This window comes from Stegastes partitus, unplaced genomic scaffold, assembly GCF_000690725.1.
Source record: "Stegastes partitus isolate 25-593 unplaced genomic scaffold, Stegastes_partitus-1.0.2 Scaffold740, whole genome shotgun sequence".
NCBI classification, from domain to species: Eukaryota; Metazoa; Chordata; class Actinopteri; family Pomacentridae; genus Stegastes; species Stegastes partitus.
Genome location: NW_007578471.1, coordinates 141,078 through 163,486, shown reverse-complemented (window position 1 = coordinate 163,486; position 22,409 = coordinate 141,078). Strand labels below are relative to the sequence as shown.

The 22,409-nt window shown below is 42.8% G+C and overlaps 1 protein-coding gene across 2 annotated transcripts in view; it reads left to right on the top strand.

Annotated features, from left to right (window-relative positions):
- Window positions 1-19,894, top strand: part of gabrb1 (gamma-aminobutyric acid type A receptor subunit beta1) — a 128,144-nt gene extending 108,250 nt beyond the window's left edge. Inside the window, exons 5-6 of one of the 2 annotated variants that reach the window (XM_008291373.1) lie at window positions 18,905-19,149; window positions 19,553-19,894. In XM_008291373.1, the coding sequence (XP_008289595.1) occupies window positions 18,905-19,149; window positions 19,553-19,894 (587 nt within the window). Of the gene's footprint in view, window positions 1-18,904; window positions 19,156-19,552 lie in introns of both variants that reach the window. The other variant, XM_008291372.1, reaches the window with a different exon arrangement.
- The last annotated feature ends 2,515 nt before the right edge of the window (window positions 19,895-22,409 follow it).

Here is a 22,409-nt window from a genome sequence, read left to right as displayed (position 1 = left end):
GCTGATTAACCAGCACTGTAATACCACCTCCCTTCTGCTTCCCGCTCAGCTGTTTATTTCGGTCTGCACGGACCGTCTTGAAGCTGTGTACAGACGCATTACAGTCCGGGATGTGTTCATGCAGCCATGTCTCAGTGAAGCACATAATACTGCACTCTACAGACTCTTTTTGAGACCTTGTTAGCATTTCAAGCTCGTCCATCTTGTTAGCTAGGGATCTTACGTTACCCATCACAACAGTTGAAAGAAACGTTTAAATCTCCACCGTTTTTCTGTCTGCCTTACCCCTGCTCTGCAACCTCTTCTCTTCCTCTTTAACTTCACTGGGATTTGACGTATTATTTCACTGAAAATCTTGATTTGGGAGAGTTTTAACAGTTGATCCCGGTTGTAGACAATTTTTCCGTTGCCATGGATACACATCATAACAACTTGTGAAAAAAGCAAAATATATGTAGAAAAATCTCCTGAGTTGCAGAGATTTCAACTCAGCATAAAAAATCATTCAAGAAAAATCTAATCTGACAAGCAATGTCAATAAAAAGACAATATATCCAAAAAAATCCTCAAAAGCAAAGAGAGCTATTACAAATTGCTGCCACCTAGCGGCGCATTCCAGAAAAGAATGTTCAGAATAGATATAGAATATTCATACTATATTTATTTACAATATTTACTGTAATGTCTGTTGTTACTTATCTAGACGTAAAACAGGAGATGACAACTTGCGGTGCTTTTCGTGTCTTTTAGTGAACATCAACAACTGAACCAGGGACCGGTGCAACCCACAATACCTTGCACAGGTATCTCTTAAAGTGACAGTACAGTGTAACTGTGTAACATACATTAATTCAATTCAATTCAATTCAATTCAATTCAATTTTATTTGTATAGCGCATACTTACAACAACAAGTCATCTCATAGCGCTTCACAAAGGCAGAGACAGAAACACCCAACAATCCAAAACATTTGGATTCCTTGTAAGCTTCAGCAGTCTGCAACAGTGGGAAGGAACCGAAAACCCCCGCAGGGGAAAAAAAACCTCCGACAGAACCAGGCTCAGGGAGGGACGGCCATCTGCCTCGACCGGTTGGATGGATGTAGGATGAATTATACAATTTAGTTTACAGTTAAACAAGTTATTAGAAGTTATTGTCCTTTTGTAACAGGAGGCATCATGGTGGGGGCACCAGGATGCAGAGGTGAGGCCGGTGGTTGTAATTCAGGAGCTCCAGATCCAGAGACATCCACAGAGAGAGCAGGCGCAGGAGAACCTCAGGAGGAGTCACAGAGTTAGTCATATGTAATGGTGATAGGCAACTATATAAACATATACATACATACACACACACACACATTTATTGAATTTCCCTTCTGGGATAAATAAAGTATTTTTCATTTCATTTCACATATGTATATACATAAAGAGAAGAGGAGAGGAGAGAAGCCCAGTGCATCATGGGAGTCCCCCGGCAGTCTAAACCTATAGCAGCATCACTAAGGGACAGCTCAGATGACTGCGAGCAGCCCTAACTATGAGCTTTATCAAAAAGGAACGTTTTTAACCTAATCTTAACGGTAGAGAGGGTGTCCGCCTCCAGAACCCAAACTGGGAGCTGATTCCATAAGACAGGAGCTGATAACTGAACGGTTCCCCGTCGGCTGCCAACGTCCCGGCGCAGTCTCTGTTGCCCTGGTCTGTCCGTGTGAAGTCCACTCTGTCGCTGCACCGTGTTCACCGCCATGGCCTCTGCCGCATGTTACTGCAAATTAACTTGTTTGTTGATTTCCTCCGCCTGGCGTACTTGTTCTATCACTTCTGATAATGTTAGGTCTGCTTTAAGTTGGAACTTACGGGACAGCTCTTTGTCTTGAATGCCCACGACTAGGCGATCCCTGATTTGCTCATCTCGCTTATCGCCGAATTCACAGTGTTCCACCAGCTCATACAAAATGCGAATGTATTGCTCGGCCGTTTCTCCAGGTTGCTGTCTTCGCTGATAGAAACAAGCCCGCTCGTGAAAAACGTTGCAGCGGGGAATAAAATACTCGTAGAACTTTGTAAGCACCAAGTCATAGTTTTTCTCTTCGTCTTCATCTGCAAAATTGAACGAACTGAATATCTTTTCAGTCTCGCTCCCCATTGAATAAATGAGCGAACTCACTTGAATGTCACCACTGTCTCTGCTCAACTTTGATGCTAGCCGATAGCGGGAAAATCTCTATTCCCATTCGGGCCAGTTGGTGAGTCGATCGAATTTAAACTCACTCGGTGGGTTAAACTTCACAATTCTGATGTTGTACTCGGTGCATGCGAGCCACTTCTGACACCATGTAACGTCTGTTGTTGCTTATCTAGACGTAAAACAGGAGATGACAACTTGCGGTGCTTTTCGTGTCTTTTACTGAACATCAATAACTGAACCAGCAATCGACGCAACCCACAATACCTTGCGCAGGTATCTCCTAAAGTGACAGTACAGTGTAACTGTATAACATACATTACATTTACAAATATATATAAAAATTTACACCAGACACAGAAACTGGGTTAAAGGGTAAAAGGTGAAACTGCAAAACTACAAATAACTAGAACAGGAAATACAAACAGATCAAAAGGGGAACTAGTGAATGTGAACTGTACTGACATCAACTGGATTGGACGACTAATTACAACAAGTTAACAAACAAAAAAGAACCCAAAAACTCACGAACCCGAGCTTGGTAATACCAAGTCAGGAGGTTGAGGCAAAATGGGGACACTGAATTACCATTAACAGGCAGGCAAAAGAAACTAACTTGTGCAGAATAAACAGAGAACCAGAGGGAGACTAGGGCTTACTGACAGAAGAGCTTGGGTGGGGAGAGGAGAGGCAGGCAGTGTGGCAGGTGAAGATGGCAGGGTGGAGGTTCAGAAGAAGTAGAACCAGGGACTTTTGCAGACGGAGCCAGATGTACAGCAAGGACTGACCATATTCCAGAGCGGGCAGAGTGGGTCCAGCTGGAGCAGAGGAGAATTCAAGTTAGACAAATGCAGAGCAGAGAACGGAGTAGAACAAACAGAACGAACAGAGCCAAGGATCAACTAACTGTTGGTAGTTTACGGTCTGGTGTTGTGTCGTGGTCTGAAGTCGGCTTATATGGTACACAGAGATGAGAAGATGATTGTAAACCATGCCATGCCGCAGGTGAAGACACTCAGGTAATCAGATGATCACTGCACCTGTTGCACGACACATGGCAGCCTGCACACGCCCACCTGGGGGGAGAGAGAGAGGGAAGGGAGAACACCGCCACCATGCAGAGCCAGAGGTGGAGGGTCTGACAGTTATGTCTTTTTATACAATGTATGTAAAGTTCTGGTTCCTACTGTACGTTCATGGTCCCCAGACAATGATTCGAAAGAGCTTTGGTGATCCCCAGACTTTTCATTTTCAGTCACTTCAAAAAGCGTGAAGACGACTGTATATTTTTGCATACTTGTTTGTGTAGATTTTATTTTAAATAGGCAAACTTTTTCTCCATCAATCTACACTCAATAGCCAAATGAACCAGTTACCCTAATGACAATGTGAAAATATTTTATTTAGAATTATTTTCAAACTTTGTTGGAATCAGAAATTTAAAGCTGCTGTTTACAAGAGATCCATTCCTGTGAGTGGATCTCTATGGTCTATCCCTAGTTATGTTTTCTTTACTTATCTTTAAGATGTGTCTAGAACTTGATAATAAAGTCCATCTACACAAAAAAGCAATCAGTGTTAAACAGTGATGAGTATAAAATTGTTCATCATGTTCCAATCTAATGTTCTGCTGGGAGATCTTTGGCCCTAGAATTCACGTGGATGTTACCTTGGGCTCACTAATTTCAGCCTCCTCATCTCCTTTATCATGCCTGTTACCTAGAAATCAATCTTGGTGCACTATCACAAAGGACGTCCCAATTCAAAAGTGCCTTCTGAGGAGAGAGAATCGAGGTTTGAGAAGGCTTACTGGCAGAGCTATGAGCACTGATGCACAGGCGTAAAGACAGGATAGTCTCAAACAAAAATCAGTAGTTCACCACTCACCACTAGTTTGTATTACTAATTGCTGAGAAACCAATCAAGTTTATTGACATTTTGCTGTACATACACAGTCGTACAGGCAAGAAAAGAGAGAATGTTGCTTCAGGATTCAATAACTGAAAGCAATTGAAATAAAGAAGTGTTTGCATATCTGGATCAGCAGTTCAGCATTCTGACAGTTTGTAGCATGAAGCTGTTAATCAGTCTGGAGGTTCTTCCTTTAATGTTCCAGAAATGTTTGCCTGATGGTAGCAGTTCATACAGTTTATGGAGAGGGTGTGAGGAGTCCCTGACAATGTTCAGTGCCCTGCTCCTGCAGCAGCTCTGGAAAAGTTCTGGGACAAAGGTGAGGGAAACTCTGATGACTCTCTCAGCTCGTCTAACTATCCTCTGCAGGGCTTTTCTGTCTGACATACTGCGGTTGGAGTACCATGTAAAGATGTAGTATGTCAGAACGCTTTCCACCACACCTCTGTAAAAAGTCCTGAGGATGTTGGCAGGGAGAGAGGCTTGTTTCAGCTCCCTCAGGACATGCTGTCTCTGCTTGATGTTCTCCACGCGCTCCACTGTGCAGCCGTTGGTGCCGCATGCTCAGGACGTGACCAATGGAAGCCGATGATCATCTCCTTCATTTTGTCCACGTTGAGCAGCAGGTTGTACTTACTGCACCAGCCGTCTAAGTGTTTCACTTCATCTCTGTACATTGATTCTTTGTTCCCGCGAACAAGTCCCACCACTGTGGTATCATCAGCAAACTTGATCATTTGGATTCCCTCAGGTGTGGCTGCAGTGCTAGCAGTGTGAACAACAGTGGACTGAGTAGACACAGCCTTGAGGAGATCCAGTGCTCAGCGTGATAGAGTTGGAGATGTTCTTCAGACTCAGACAGACTGGGGTCTTTCAGTCAGAAAGTCCAAGACCCAGAGACATGTGGCGGTATCCAGGCAGAGTAGGAGGAGTTTCTCTCTTAATCTCTGGGGGATGATAGTATTAAACACTGAGCTAAAATCAATGTACAGGACTCTAGCGTAGGTGTCTGTATTTTCCAGGTGGGTGATGACTGAGTGCAAGGTGGTGGATATTGCATCCTCTGTGGAGTGGTTGGGAGTGATGCAGGAAGGCTGGCTGTGATGTGTGGTTTGACGAGCCGTTCAAAACACTTCATTACAATCTGTGTCAGTGTGATGGGACGATAGTCATTAAGACAGGCTACAACTGATTTATTTGCCACTGGAACTATGGTGGATGTTTTGAAGCATGGACAATGGCCTGACTGAAAGAGATGTTGAAAATGTCAGTCAGCACATCTGTCAGCTCGTCAGCACAGACTCTAAGCACACATCCCGGGATGTTGTCCAGTCCTGCTGCTTTTCGTGGGTTGACCCTGGCAAGGGTCCTCTGAGTGTCTGCTGCATTGATGGTGAAAGCTAGCCTGACAGATGAAGGAGAAGGACCAGCCCTCTCTCTGATTGCCAGGTTCGATACTTCAAAGCGTGCAAAGAAGTTGTTGAGCCTGGAAGAGAAGTGTTATCGTCGTCGACCCTTTGCTTGGTCTTGTAGTCCATTAGTGCCTGGACTCCCTGCCACATCCATCTGGTGGTTCCTGTGTCACAGAGGTGTTCCTGGTTTTTCTCTGTGTAGGTGTGTAGCCTTGATCCCTTTTGAGAGCTCAGATCTGGCTGAGTGAAGAGCAGTACTGTGTCCCACCCTGAAGGCTGCATCACGGGCCGTCGGCAGCGAGCACACCTCTGCAGTCATCCAGATGACATTATCACCCAGGGTAGAGCGGGCAAAGTTAAATCATACTTGAAACTGCCTGCTCAGAATAAATACAGATATTGTAAGATTGTTAGTTACAGCAATCAGCAGTAACTAAAATTAATGTTGAGTCATTGTCCAATCATCCATTTTCTTCTGCTTCTCCGGGGTTGGGCTGTGGAGGGAACAGGTGAGACAGGTCATTCCAAGACATCCCTCTACCCAGGAACACTATCCAGTTTCTCCTGGCAGGATCTGGGACGTGACCGGAAAACCTCAAAAGGAAGTTGACCAGGAGGCATCCTTATCAGATTCCAAACCATCCATCTTCTTCTCCCGCTTATCCGCAGCCTTAGCAAAGCCGCCCAGACTTCCCAATTGGCACACACCTCCCCCAGCTCTTCCGGGGGGACCCCTAAGTGTTCCCAGGCCAACTGGGAGACATAGTCCCTCCAGCGTGTCCTGGGTCTTCCCCAAGGTCTCCTCCCGGTGGGACGCACCTGGAACACCTCCCCAGGGAGGCGTCCAGGAGGCATCCGGAAAAGATGCCCGAGACACCTCAACTGGCTCCTTTCGATGTGAAGGAGCAGCGGCTCTACTCCGAGCTCCTCCCGCGTGACTGAGCTCCTCACCCTATCTCTAAGGGAGCGCCCAGCCACCCCTAACCCTTTCGAACTGCCACCTTATCGTGGTGGGGGAGTTTGTGCACCCGAATGATCCTAGGAGCTATGTTGCCCGGGGCTTCATGCCCCTGGTAGGGTCCATCCATCCATCCATTTTCTATACACTGCTTAATCCTCATTAGGGTCGCGGGGGGGCTGGAGCCTATCCCAGCCGACTTAGGGCGAAGGCAGGGGACACCCTGGACAGGTCGCCAGTCCATCGCAGGGCCACACTTAGAGACAGACAACCAAGCACACTCACATTCACACCTACGGACAATTTAGAATCACCAATTAACCTCAACATGTTTTTGGACTGTGTGGGAGGAAGCCGGAGAACCCGGAGAGAACCCACGCTGCACGGGGAGAACATGCAAACTCCACGCAGAAAGATTCCGGTGCCCCCACCGGGACGCGAACCGGCAACCTTCTTGCTGCGAGGCAACAGTGCTAACCAACTGCGCCACCTTGCAGCCCCCTGGTAGGGTCGCCCATGGCAAATACGTTCTAGGTGACGGGACAGACAAAGAGCAGTTCCAAAACCCCTATGATGACAATAAAATCAAGGACCGTGACGTCGCCCGGTATGGCGCAGCCGGGGCCCCACCCTGGAGCCTGGGGTTGGAGCTCGTATATGCGTGCCTGGTGGTCGGGCCTTTGCCCACGAGGCCTGGCCGGACTCAGCCCGAAAGGACGACGTGGGCCCGCCCTCCTGTGGACTTACCACCCGCAGAGGGAGTCATAGGGGTCGGGTGCTGAGAGGACTAGGTGGTGGTCGAGGTGGGTTGCCTTGACGGCCTGGTCCGCATACACAGATTCCAAACCACCTCAACTAAATCTTTTCGGTGTGAAGGAGCAGCAGCTCAACTTCAAGCTCCCACCTTATGAGTATGTCTGAGCTCCTCACCTTATCTCTCAGCTAAGCCAAGCCACCCTATGGCGGAAACTCATTTCCACCTCTTCTATTTCATTCTTTTAGCCACAAACCAGAGCTCATGACCATAGGTGAGGATTAGAATGTAAATTAACTGGTAAAAACAAAAAAGACAAAAAAAGCCCAAAAAAACTCTTTAACATGAGTTTTTGTCCATCTCACACTCTATTTTCCGGTCACTCATGAACAAGATTCGGAGATACTTTAACTCTTTCCCTTGTGGCAGCACCCTCCCCCAACCCAGAGGGAGCAATCAACTGCTTTCAGAGAACTGTGGCTTTGGACTTGGAGGTACTTCAGGAGACTCCCGAAAGGCATCCTTCTACAGCCTGATGGCCTCTTTTATCACCAGTGTCCCACTGTCCACCATCACTTTTCCAGGTTGCTGCCATGGCAGACACTAGGGATATTTTGAACACAGCTCCTAACAGCTGCCTCTGCAATTAAGGGTTTGAACATGGCCCACTCAGATTTCATGTTCCCAGCCTCTCCTGTGATGCATTAAAACCTCTTTCCACGGTGGCAGTTAGGGTTTACCAGGTCTGTCTGGCAGGCTTACGTCTGACCTTCCAAATTTTCTCATCTAACTCTGCACCAGGTGGTGATCAGTTTAAAACTCTGTTCCTTTCTTCATCTGAGTGTCTGAGACATATAGCTGTAGGTCTGATGATCTGACAACAAATTTGTTCACTTTGTATGTATGTATGCATGTATGTTATGTATGTATGTATGTATGTATGTATGTATGTATGTATGTATGTATGTATGTATGTATGTATTTGCATTTGCACTGTTTATCATTTTTATATCTGGACTTGCACTTTTTTCTAATATGTATTTTTATATTCTGTGCTTGCATTATTCTTTATATATGTGTATTTATATATTTATGTTTGCACTGTTTTTTAAATGTACATTTTTCTGTCCAGTATGTGTGTATCTCTGTGTATTCTGCTGCTGACAACACTGTGAATTTCTCCACCATGAGATAAATAAAGGCATATCTTATTTTATCTTAATTTTGTAAGGTCTACATCAGGGGTTCTCAACTAGTCTCACCCTGGGACCCACATGGTCTATGGTCATGGTTAATGACCCATGGTCATTAAGTCACGACCCAATTTTTTTTAGAATTCAATATTCAATATTTCATATATTTTCCTGTGAAACATGCATTTTAGAGCATATAACCACACATAGTAACTGGACCATAACAACTGCATGTACAAAATTCGGAGATCAAAATTGATATCCCGATTCCACATTTTTAATACTCCGGGTCATATTTGCACTTTGCCATCTTGCATCCCAACATCAACACTAACCTAAAATGAATGTCAAACTATGGTTACCATGCCTGTCAAAATAAATTTTTTTTCAAAATAAAAAACAAGTCCAACCTGAGACACACATTATATATTATTTATTTCTGCCCAGCTGTTTGCGACCCACCCAAAACAGGTCCGCAATCCACTTTTGGGTCACGACCCACCAGTTGAGAACCACTGGTCTACATCTTACTATGTGAAGAGCCTTGAGATGAACTATGTTATGATTTTGCGCTATATTGAGATAAAATTTTATAGCTGAAGTTCAGGAGTAGGACCACACCTCAAACACTTCCCTTCCTGTCATATGTCTGTAAATGCCATGCCCACTCTGCGCAACACAACAAACACAATTGCTAAACCAAATAATCAGTCTAAATGTTTTTGAAAAAAACATTGACTTACTATCTTATTATCTTGTCCATCAGCCCCCATGATGAGGAATCAATCAACCCAGATCCAGATTTTCTTTACGTCGATCAGCAAAATCCACTGGGAGGCCAGGAGATCTTGGTCGCTTTGAAAAAGCATTAACCATGACGGCAAATACCACAGGAAAGATTCCAATCAGAATTCTTCTGTTCGCTCCCAAATTGCATGACGCACTCTTCATCTGATTGCTCACCTGGCAGCAACAGCTGGGAAGGTGCCACTCAGGGAAAACTGAAATATAAATACTGTTATGTATTTACATCTTAAGTTTGCCCCTGTTGGGCTTCCATAGTACCCACACACTGACGTAGAAACAGTTGTATTGGTCACTTGAGCCTATAAGTAAACACGTTGGTTACCTGCACTCTCCTGGGTTTCTGGTGTATGGGAGACATAACAAACTGACGAGGAGGATGGGATTAATTCTCACGTTGTGTTCGCCATCACTCGGTATACAAGTCCGAGTTTGGCAAAGTGGAACATGTTGCTTTTACTCATGGACGGATGGGCGAAGTGGAGCTAACAGGCTAGCGGCGCTACCTGGCTGCTAATTAGTGAATGGAGTGGCACCGCAACAGAGCGCGAGGGACAAGAGGATTCGCAGCAGTGGACGAGACAAGGCAGGAGAGAACCTAAGGGACCATAACTGTAAGTAAAGAAGTAAGACAGTAGCAAGGAACAGACAAAAAACAAAAACAAAAACAGAGACCGAACAGAGTTATAACACTGTGAAAGTGAGCTGAGGGATAAGACTAATTGCAGGAACGGTGAAATTTTATGAATACTGCATAAAATGGATTCACTTGTTGGCAACATTGGACCTTTTGAAGAGAGCTCTGAACAGTAGAGTTCATATGTTGAGAGATTTGACTATTTTATACTCGCCAACAAAACTGAGGATGAATTTAAAGTGCCAGCCTTTCTGACTGTGATGGGAGGAAGAACATTTAACCTGCTGCGAAGCCTGATATAACCTGCAAAACCAGGAGATAAGTCCTACAAAGACATAGTGACAGTTTTAGGAAACCACTACTCCCCAAGCCACTGATTATTGCAGAGAGGTTCAGATTCCATAAAAGAAACCAGGAAGAGGGGGAATCTGTGACACAGTTTGTTGCAGTTTTGAAAAGACTGTCTGAACATTGTGAATTTAGAGTTTCACTCAGCGACACCTTACGTTATAGACTGGTGTGCGGTCTACGCAGTGAGGCTATTCAGATAACGGCTACTTACTGACGCTAACTTGACACTGGAAAAAGCCATAGATATAAGTACATCAATGGAAATGGCTGCTTGGGAAGCACAGCAATTAAGCACCTGAACCCAAGTTCATAAGTTGTTTCCAGGGCCCAGGAGCAAACCAACAAGTGGCTCATGCTGTTGCTGTAGGAAATCAGGGCACCTTGCGTCCAAGTGCTGGTGTAAGGACCTGGACTGCAGAAATTGTGGTAAGAAAGGCCACATTGAGCATGCCTGTAAAAACACAAAGATAAATAAACAGTGCACAGAGACAAAGAAAAGTGTGTTTCACAGGAACAAAAAGAAACCTGTGAACAAAATGGAGGATGACCAGGAGGAAGAAAGTGACGGTGAGTGTGATGATGAGGACATAGTGTGAGTTTTATCCATTAGTGACACTGACGATGGATACTGGGTCACACCACTACTAGAAGACGAACTGGTGCACATGCAAATGGACACTGGGACACGCGTATCCGTGGTGTCTGAGGCTGTTTACAAAGAGAAACTGCAGCACCTGAATATTCGACCGTCAAAGCTGAAATTAAGAACCTACACTGGTGAGCCTGTTCCAGTATTAGGAGTTGTGGATGTGACAGTTAAACACAACCGTCAGGAAAAGACTCTGCCACTTTACATCATAGCTGGAAATCGTCCCACTCTGCTTGGCCGTAAGGGGTTGTCAAAGCTTAGGCTGAATTGCCTAGAAGTTTTTGTTGTTAGTGATGGAGTTGTAAGCCCACTACAGGAGATCTTAAAGAAACACTCCAAGGTTTTCGAGGATGAACTTGGAAATATGAAGGGCATCACTGTGAAACTGACAACTAAACTAGGTAGCACACCAAAATGCGTAAAAGCCAGACCTGCTTCCTGCGGGCAAGGACCCTAACTACACTCTGGACACTGTGGTGTGGTATGCATGAAAGAGATCGCACATAGCTATTTCTGGTGGCTAGGCCTTGATGCAGCCATAGAGGAGAAGACACAATCATGCTCAGCATGCCAAAAGCTCAGAAATCTCTCACAGCTGCCACCAGTACATCCATGGGATTGGCCTGAAGAGCCATGGTAGCAAATCCACATGGATTTTGCAGGACCACTAGAGAACCATATATTCTTTGTGGTTGTGGACGCTCATAGTAAATGGCCAGAGGTTGCTGTTATGAAAAACACTTCATCAGAGAGAACTATTGAAGAAGTAAGATCAATCTTCAGTCCTTTTGGCCTACCACAACAGCTAGTTAGTGATAATGGACCACGGTTGGTATCTGAGGAGTTTGAGACATTCATGGAAGAAAATGGCATTCAGCATAGCAAATCCACTCCATATTATCCAGCCACAAATGGGCTGGCAGAAAGATTTGTACAGACAATGAAGCAAGCTCTCAAGTATTCACAAGGTATGCAGTCATTGAACAAATTCAATTCAATTCAATTCAATTTTATTTTGTATAGCGTATATTTACAACAACAAGTCATCTCATAGCGCTTCACAAAGGCAGAGACAGAAATGCCTTAGCGCTTTCCTGTTGTCATACAGGAACACTCCTTATGCAACAAACAAAAGTGTCCCCTGCATCTGTTATGTTCAAGAGACAACTTCGCACTCGACTTGATCTTTTGAAACCTAAAAAGACAAAAGACATTGTACACTTGCAACAAAGAGCTCAAGTGGAGAGATGAGCCAAAGCAAAACTACGGAGTTTTGTAGCTGGTGATAAAGTTCTTGCCCAGACTGTGATCGCAAAAACAGGTCCCATATCATACACTGTGGAAACTACTGATCAACTCGTTTGGAGAAGATATGTCGACCAACTACTGCAAGCTGCTCATGCTTGCAATGACTCACCTCAGCCAGCATTTTTTGTTCCCAAGGTTGAGTCTAACCTAGACCTGTTATCCGCTATCAGCGAGCAAACTTCAGGAATGAACAATTTGCCAGGCACACCAGAACCACCTCAAGTGCCTACTCCTGACTCTTGCTGTCTCTGCAAAAAGACAATGTGACTGATGTCCCTACAAGTCGTAGATATCCGACGAGAGAAAGACAACCCCCTGATAGACTTTCACTAGCAGTTAACCCACAACATTGGGGCAAAATAATCCCCAGGGTTTAGTCTGGGGAAATCCACTGGCACCAGATGGCAAGATCACGTTTCCTTTTTCCTCTCTTCCCAGCAGCTTCTTTGTCTCTCCTCCACCAACCTATCCAAACGTGTAGTGGAGGTGAACTGAGAATATCTCATTCAGTGGACTCCGTCCATGTGGCCTTCAACTCTCACCTCCAGAAGAATCTGTCGTGCCTCCCAGGGGAGGCTGTGTACACGGAATCTGAGTGGGTCATGTTCAAAGCCTCCATTGTAGAGGCAGCTTTATAAGCTGTGGCTAGAAGGTTGTCAGTGTCTGTCATGGCTGAGCTTTAGAATCCTGTATGAGTGGTCTGCTGGAGCAGCAGCATCACAGCTGCAGACAGGAAGAGACTAAATAAACTGATTAAGAAAGCCAGCTCTGTCCTAGGCTGCCCCCTTTATCCTGTGAAGGTGGTGGGAGAAAGGAGGATGATTAAAAGCTTTTGTTCATCATGGAGGACACTTCCCACCCCCTGCAGGAAACAGTAAGATCACTGGGCAGCTCCTTCAGTGACAGACTGCTTCCCCCGCGGTGCCTAAAGGTGAGATACCACAGGTCCTTCCTTCCTGCTGCAGTCAGACTGTTCAATCAAGCCTGTTCCCAGTAGTTCAGTTCACCCACCGTGCAATAATAATGTAAATAGTGTAAATAAGGAACTGCGGTGGTCATCATGTCCCATGCAGTTTCTTATTCTTTCGTTGTTGTTCTGAGGTGCATACGACGCACATACGCATGTTTGATATAGACAGATATTTTTTGAACTTACGCACATTCTAAATTTCATTCGTAAGTCAAAATTAAGAACCTTTTCTACGCACTGATGACAAATGAGGCCGCTGTTCCTGGAAGCACTGAGCTGCTGCGTCTATGCATGCCACTTATCTTGCCAATTGCCGCCATCTTGCCAACCACTGCAATGTTGTCAATTTGTCATTATTGTTAGGGTGATTAGGTAATTTTTTCAGGTATGATCTCTGAGAAAGCGTTGTCTTTCTCCATTTTACATCAACACGGTGTTCTGTTAGTTGACAGGTCAGGTTTTTATTCTTCATTTATTTCTATGTTCTAACTCTGAAACAATCAACACAATCATTTGATCACAATATTCTTAATAGAGTCATCTTAAATTTCCATAGCATATGCTGTTTTACAGAAGTATATAGCAGTTTATATGACTTACTTCTAGTCTTTACCTCCTTTTTCTGTTTTAACTCCATTTTGTCTTTCTGCCTATATCTTGAAGATGTTCTTCACCTTGTGGTTGTGGATCTTAGTATTCAACAGACTGGGTATTGGTGACATGCAGGTGAAATAATCGAGTGGTAGAGTGGGACTGTTAGGGCTCTTTTTTCTTGTCTGTGGCCTCCTTGGACTTTCATTGTCTTGTTTTTCCATCTTATCTCTGATCCCACATAGACATTTTCAATTCTGAACACATTTAGGCCTAAATAAGGACTTGGCTGACCTACTGTAAATGGAGTGCACTGATATCCAAGCTGTTGTGCTTTAGTTGCCTGGAGGTGTAGTGGGTACACTGGCTGAACTGCATTAAAGTGAACAAGCTCAATTTCTAGCTGCGGCAATATCTATTGTGCTGGATAAGCTGTGGATGGCATTATCCCCCCTCAGCTACCACCTAGTTGGCAGTGTTCCCTCCTTTCACTTTTACCTTTTCCCTTTTTTCTCTATGGGCATGAGAGAGGTGCGTGCATTTCCTTCCACAGCCAACTAGATAATCCGCTGACTGAGGACACCTGTGACTCACCTGATCACTATTCACCACCTGACATAAAGAAGGGCTTGTACTGCAAACAGTCAGTAACTTAGGCCTGTTGCTTTTTGGCAACACTCTATGTTCACAGATGCAAAAATGAAGCATATCAAGAAAAGAACACTGTCCCTACTGTGGAACATGGAGGAGGCTCTGTTATGTTCTGGGGCTGCTTTGCTGCATCTGGAACAGGGTGTCTTGAATCTATGCAGGGTACAATGAAATGTCAAGACTATCAAAGTATTCTAGAGAGAAATGTTCTGCCCAGTGTCAGAAAGCTTGGTCTCAGTCGCAGGTCATGGGTCTTGCAACAGGACAATGACCCAAAACAGACAGCTAAAAACACCCAAGAATGGCTAAGAGGAAAACATTGGACTATTCCGAAGTGGCCTTCTATGAACCCTGATCTAAATCCTGTTGAACATCTGTGGAAGGAGCTGAAACATGCCTTCTGGAGAAGGCACCCTTCAAACCTGAGACAACTGGAGCAGTCTGCTCATGAGGAGTGGCCCAAAATACCTGCTGAGAGGTGCAGAAGTCTCATTGGCAGTTACAGAAATCGTTTGATTGCAGTGATTCCTTCAAAAGGTTGTGCAACAAAATATAAACGGTACCATCATTTTTGTCCAGGCCTGTTTCATTAGTTTATTTTTTTGAATAATTCTGTTAAACCACAGTTCAAAAGCAATGTCTGATTGTCATTGGATAATTTTCATAGAATTTTTATTTATTATAACTTTTGTCAGATTCAAGTTATTGCTGTGACCATTGTGGGTTTTTCTTTCATTAACAGAGGGGTACCCACAATGTTGTCCACATGTGTAGTTAGCGAACTGTTTGTTCTGGTTCCCAAACGTTATAATGGAGATCTAGGTTCCTGCCATGGATTTTTAACTTAATTGTCTCTAGTGCTTGAGATGCAACCCCTGTCTTATTTGTCTGACCGTGCTTGCTTTGCTTATTTGCTTAGCTTGTTACAAGGCTCTGCTGGGAAATGGGAAGTAGTGGTTTGGGAGAGTGGGCATCAACTGAAAATTAGATTCATCACTGAAGAGAGCCCTAGCCCAATCATCAACAGTCCAATCCTTGTGATCCTCAGCAAAGAGCAACCAGGCTTTCCCCTGCCTTTCATTGATAAAGGACTTCTGTGCCCTGTGTGACTTCAGACCAGCTTCAAGAAGGCGGTTTCCAACTGTCCTTGCCAAACAAGTCACATTTCTTGACAGTGCCCACTCATTTTTAAGGTCCCTGGAGGTTTGACAATAGTTCCTGACACAGGAACAGATGAGTGCACGGTCATCTCGTGGGGTAGAAAGACGTTTCCCACCGCGACCAGCTAGCAATTTGGTAGCACCATGTTGGGCTTGTTTCTTCTTGGTGTAATGAACGGGTGTCTTGGAGATCTTGAGTTTTTCGCTACCTGTCTCTCTCTCATGCCAATTTCCAGCAGTGCCAAGATGGCTGCCTTTGTGGCGTCACATAGTTCTTTTGTTTGAGGCATTGTGTGAGAGCTGTCAACTTCTGAGTTGTGCTACAGCTTGAATGTAAGCGGGAAACCACTCTATGACATGAAATGGCCTCTTATGTGCCCTGGAAATACAATTAAGCTCAAGCGTGTCAAATAGGACATAAAACATTTTGTAATCAGCTGCATTTTTTTGTCGTGTTCATTGTATTCTTCAGGTAATATACCTTTAGTGGTACCAGGCATTAAATGAACAAGAAATTGAAGAAAACAAGGGTGGTGTAATAATCTTTCCATTACTGTATATACAGTACTGTGCAAAAGTCTTAGGCAAGTGTGAAGATATGCTTTAAAGCAAGAATGCGTAAAAAAAAAAAAAAATCGAAAAAGTTGCTTGTATTTATCAATTTACAAAATGCAAAGTGAGTTACATAAAAAATAATCTAAATCAAATCAATATTTGGTATTCCCACCCTTTGCCTTCAAAACAGCATAAATTCTTCTAGTTACACTAGCACACAGTAAGTGATTTTGTAGGCTTATAGGCAAGTGTGTGAACAGCTGTGTAAGAGGTTTAAAATTGGGTGAGGAGCAGCCAAAATCTGCTACCAAGGTGAGGCTGTGGAAGATGGTTTCATGTTACAGGTCATACACTACGGCAAGACTGAGCACAGCAGTAAGACACAAAGTAGTTATACTGCATTAGCAAGGTCTCTCTCAGGCAAGAACTTTACAGCAGATTGGGGTTTCAACATGTGCTGTTCAGGCTCTTTTCCTCAATCCAGGATACCTGCTTCCATTTTTCTGCATCCCAGTTGCTATGTCGGAAAAGATAAAGAAATGGACATTGAATACTGTAGACGCAGTGGTCAGTCAAGGAAACTTAGTGCAGGTGATGACAGACACATTATGTTTACTTCTCTTCTAAATCTGAATATGTCCAACATTGCCATCAGCTCAGAACTAGCAGAAATCAATGGGACCCAGGTATACCCATCTACTGTCTGGCCAGGAGTGGTCTCAATGGAAGAAAAAGCCATGACATTGTCAAGCAACTCAACTATGCACAACGACATAGCAACTGGGATGCAGAAAAATGGAAGCAGGTATCCTGGATTGAGGAGTTAAAATTGTAACCATTTGACTGTAGCAGTAGACAGTTTGTTTGACAAAAGGCTGGAGAGCGGTACAATAAGGAGTGTCTGCAGGCAACAGTGAAGTATGGTACAGGTTCCTTGCAAGTTTGGGGCTGCATTTCCGCAGTTGAATTTTAAGATTTGGTCAGGATTAATAGTGTCCTCAATGCTGAGAAACACAAGCAGATACTTAATCCATCATGCAATACCATCAGGGAGATGTCTAATTGGCCTCGGGTTTATTCTGCAGCAGGACAACAATCTCAAACATGTAGCCAATGTCATTAGGAACCATCTTCAGCATAAAGAAGAACAAGGAGTCCTGGAAGCGATGGTATGGCACCCACAGAGCCCTGATCTCAACATTACTGAGTCTGTCTGGGATAACATGAAGAGACAGAAGGATCTGAGGCAACCTACATTCACAGAAGATCTGTGGTTAGGTCTCCAAGATGTTTGGAACAACCTATCTGTGAAGTTCCTTCAAAAACTATGCAGGTGTAGCTAGAAGAATTGATGTTGTTTTGAAGGCAAAGGAACGGGAATACCAAATATTGATTTAATTTCAGTTTTTCTTCTGTTAACTCACTTTGCATTTTATAAATTGATAAATATAAACAATATTGTTTTAAATTTTTGAAAGCATTCTCACTTTACAGCATTTTGTCACAACTGTCTAAGACTTTTGCACAGCACTGTATTTACAGTACATACTTGCAAAAGAGATGTCAATCTCAATGGGATTCACTTGGTTAAATAAAGGTTAAATTAAAAATGAATCAATAAAAATGTCACAGTTCCCCTTACCATAGAACAAAGAATCTTAAATTGTCTGACTCTTTTCCACTATTGTGATAATGTCCTCCCAATGAGTGGTTAGATGCAAGCTTTAAAACTATGTGTAGGAGACTTGACATGCATGACTGGTGAGTTCAGGACCGTGTTGGCAATTCGAATTTTGTTCTATTATCCATGCTGTTCTTGAGAGGTGATGGGCGACAACAACTGTTGAGGTAAGGTGAGTTGATAGAAATTCTGCATTGTTTCAGCATCTAAAAGGTGTACTATGAGGCAATAGTGCTGCCACCAGGCCACCCTCATTAAAAACATAAAACATAAAATAAACAATTGTGTAAGTATTTATGACATTGAAGTCAGTGTTCAGTCTTCCGCATCTGGAAACTGCAATTTTACCCCATTCTGCTTTGCAAAAACTGCCAAGCTCTGTCAGGATACACAAGGATCATGAGCAAAACAGCTCTTTTCAAGCTCAGTCACAAACTTTCAATTGGATGAAGATCTGAGCTCTGTCTCTGCAACTCCAGAACATTCACCTTGTTGTCTTTCGATAATTTTCTTTCACTTTGTGCTTTGAGTCATTGCCTTTCTGGAAAGCATATATTCTCCCAAGTCATAGTTCTCTTGCTGACTGCATCAAGTTGTCCTCCAGGATTTCCCCATGTTTCACTCAATTTATTTTACCCTCTATCCTAATAAGCCCTTAAAAGACCTGCTGCTGAGAAGCATCTTCACATCATGACACCGGAACCCTGCTTCAAAGCGGGGATGGTGTGTTTGTGATGATGTGCAGTGTTCGGTGTCCACCAAATGCAGCGTCTAGCCTGAGGGGGATTTTTCCAATATTTGTCAGGGTATTTCTTTCTGGACCAGAGGTATGGACAGAACAAACCAGTTATCTACTGGACATTTCCCTAGAGTCATGCCACTACGACAACTTAGACTGTCATGGTAATTGGAATTGTTTTGACTGCACCAAGTTTCAAGCTACTACGGTCAGATATGTGATTAGTGCAAGTCAGTAAATATGGTCACGAATTGTTTTCAAAGTGTATGATGTATGCTGTATATAGACTGTATTTAATGGCTGTCTTGTAATTCTGCCCTCTTCTCATTCAATAAGTGTTATTGCTGAATGGACTCCCTCTAACCATGGTCCCCTTTTACATCTCTTTGCCTCTAGGTATAACTACCGTGCTGACCATGACCACCATCAATACTCACCTTAGAGAGACACTACCCAAGATCCCGTATGTCAAGGCCATTGACATTTACCTCATGGGTTGCTTTGTCTTTGTCTTTCTGGCCTTGCTGGAGTATGCCTTTGTCAACTACATCTTTTTTGGTCGTGGTCCTCACCTGCAGAAGAAGGTGGCAGAAAAGGCTGCCAAGTCCAACAATGAAAAGGGCAGACTGGAGAGCAACAAAGTACAGGTAGGAGAGAGTGTTTGTGTAGTTTGAATGCCCTAAAATGGTGTTTGGCTATTTTTGCTTTGCTGGTTAAGCCTAGCCATTCTGCATTATTTGGCAGCAAGTTTCACTCACCCACCTAGGAGTAAAAAAAACTAGATTTAATTTATCATTCAACTGTACTCAATGTGAAAGATATTTTAAAAGTAGCCGTCAAACTAACTAGGTCATAAGACCTGTTGTCTTGCAGTGGCTAAAACTAGTGTGTTGACAGTAAATTGACAAAAGTTGTTGTGTTAGGAATGAGAAAAAGAATGAGAAAGAGTATGTAATTCCTCCATTACATACAAATGACTTTGCTATCTATTTGAGTTTTGGTTACCAAATGAATTTAATGAAATCTGATAACCTCCTTCCTAAGGTTGATGCTCATGGCAACATCCTTCTGACCAACCTAACCAGTGAGATGGCTGGAGCAGATATGATGGGCACTCTCAATGACCCTCGGGCTACAATGTTCTCTTATGACAGCGCCAGCATACAGTACCGCAAGCCCATGACGAGCCGAGACCTGTATGGACGACCAGCAATTGACCGGCCAATGGGTCATAAAAAAGGTCGCTTGAGGAGGAGGGCCTCACAGCTCAAAGTCAAGATCCCTGACCTCACAGATGTCAATGCCATAGACAAGTGGTCCCGCGTTGTCTTTCCAATTACATTCACTTTCTTTAACTTGGTCTATTGGCTTTACTATGTCCACTAAGGTGGCAGTCATGAGCATGTACATCAGCACCACTGATTTCTTAGAAAAACACCATGGTTGTGTACAGCAATGAAAATAGAGGATTGTTCATTTGTAAAAATCCTGTTCAGAATGAGTAGCACTGGGTGTCTTTACAATGTAAATACAATTTATATATATATATATATATATATATATATATATATATACACACAAATATACATATACATAAACAGAGGTATAATTATTTAAAAACAACATTCACTTTTGCTGTACTCACACATATAAAATAGTTCTAGACAAAAGTAATACTGAATTTAAGGTGAGTAAAGGTATGACATTTCGAAGTCCAAGTTTGCTTAAACAACTTTGGTGACTAATGACACGCACCTAGTGGCATGATGGGAAATTATCTGTCTTTTTCTATCTTCAGTCATCTAACCTTTTGCATGTGAATAGAAGAATACTTTTATTTGCTTGTACAACTAAACAACACCCCTCCAAAAAAAAAAGAAAAAAAAAAAAAAAGAGAAAAAGTGGCCCAGTGCAAAAAACAAAAAACAAAAAACAAAAAACAAACAGCGGGTAACTAAAACAGTTTCTATTTGATCTTGTGATTGAAGATCACCCAGCTAATAACCGGAAGACATTTGGTTAAATGACATCATCTCTTTGGTTAAAACTTAACTCTGAGTTTGTGAAGTTTGCTATTTATTGTTATGTTGAAATCTTTCTCTGGCAGCCATATCTGTGAGCTTACAAACATGTTATACTGCTTGTCATTAATGACATTTTGTTCCAAGTATATGTGCAGTTACCCACATTTGCACTGCAAACCAAACTTTCCTTTCATTTAAAGATAAAGTTTAGCTCTTCTAAGCCAGTTTGTATTATTATCATACTGTATGCTGTTAATTTAAGGTAAATGCGGAACAGCTGTTAATTAGAACTAGTCAAACTTATGTGTACAATATTCTCACAGCGCCTGTGAGCATGTACAATGTAACTGTCTTTAAAAGAAAACCAGGTAAATAGTGACCAGTAATGTCACCATGCTTTCCAAATGCATATTACAAGCCCTGATAATACATGCAGCTGATGTTAAAAATTACACACTGTTATTCAGCATTTTTACCAAATACTTTAAGAAAACTGTACACAAGAATTAGAATTTCAGAGGAATCTCTCATCCACAATTTATTAAATAATTAAAGGGCAAACATTAAGTTAATTTTATTTGCCTAATTAAGGCTTATGTAGCCAAGGCTGAGTATCAGTTGTAAGAACCAAGTTTAGATTTGCTCCAGCCCCAATTCCCTAGACAGATTCAAAACATACTTTTGAAGATAAACGTATTTAGAGTATGTAGTCAATATCTAGAAATCCTAGATGTGTCCCTACACATTTAGTCTTATATTGGACAATTGAATTCTCAGGAATTGTATTTAGTGCCAATGCAGTAAATAAATAGTCGTGCCTCTTACAGAATTTAGTGAGGCACGAAGTAAAAATGTGTGGATGCTGAGAAGTGGGTGGGCTTGGAGCAAGTCTGGCTTTAATTCAGGAGAATTCAGGGTTTTCCAATATTGGCATGTCACAAGCAAGCAGGAACTAGCATCATTAGAGCAAAACGAAGTAAAGCTAAATTCTGTTCTGTGTTGTCTGCTGAGGCAGGCTTCATGCGCTGAAAAGTGTAAAAGAAGTATAAAGTGCTGCATGCATTTCATTCTCACTCCTGTACTCAGGTCTCTCTTACAAAATAATTGTTCTTCTCAGTCTACATGATATTGTCTACATTATATTGAGGCTGTTGACTGTACAAGCAAGGTAACGGCCTTAAGTACAGGAGCACATTAACATGCTGGACACAGAAGACTACAGGAAGTGTTTACAGGTGGGAAGTTTCGAGTAAACAGAAGCCAATTTCTGGTCTGTATAGACACCTTATGTCCTCCAAACAGTATGACCAGCATGAACATCTTAAATCTAGGTGTAATTCAATTTTCTCATACACCACCAAGCTAGTCCCTTGTGTTGTTAGGTACAACTTAGGGTGAAGTTAAAAATGATATGATATTGTATGAACTACAGTCATGGAAAAATGATTAGACCAGGGGTTCTCAATTGGTCTCACCCTGGGACCCACATTTTCCCATGGTCATTAAGTCACAACCCACTTTTTCTTTTAGAATTCAATATTCAACGTATTTTCCTGTGCAACATGTATTTCAGAGCATATAACCATGCATAGTAACTGGACCATGACAACTGCATGTACAAAACTGCACAAAATAAATAAGGGCACAAAACAACATATTTTCACTCCATTTTGAGCAAGTTAATAAGAAACTAAGGAGGACCATGACAACTGCATGTACAAAAGTGAATAAAATAAATATCAAAACTACTCGAAAATAAAGTTTTGGCCTAATGAGGTCATTTATTGAAGTTCATAAGACAGTTGGGCACATGCTCTACTCTTGATTAGAGTTTCAGGCATCATGGTGGGGCAGCAGGATGCAGAAGGTGAGGCCAG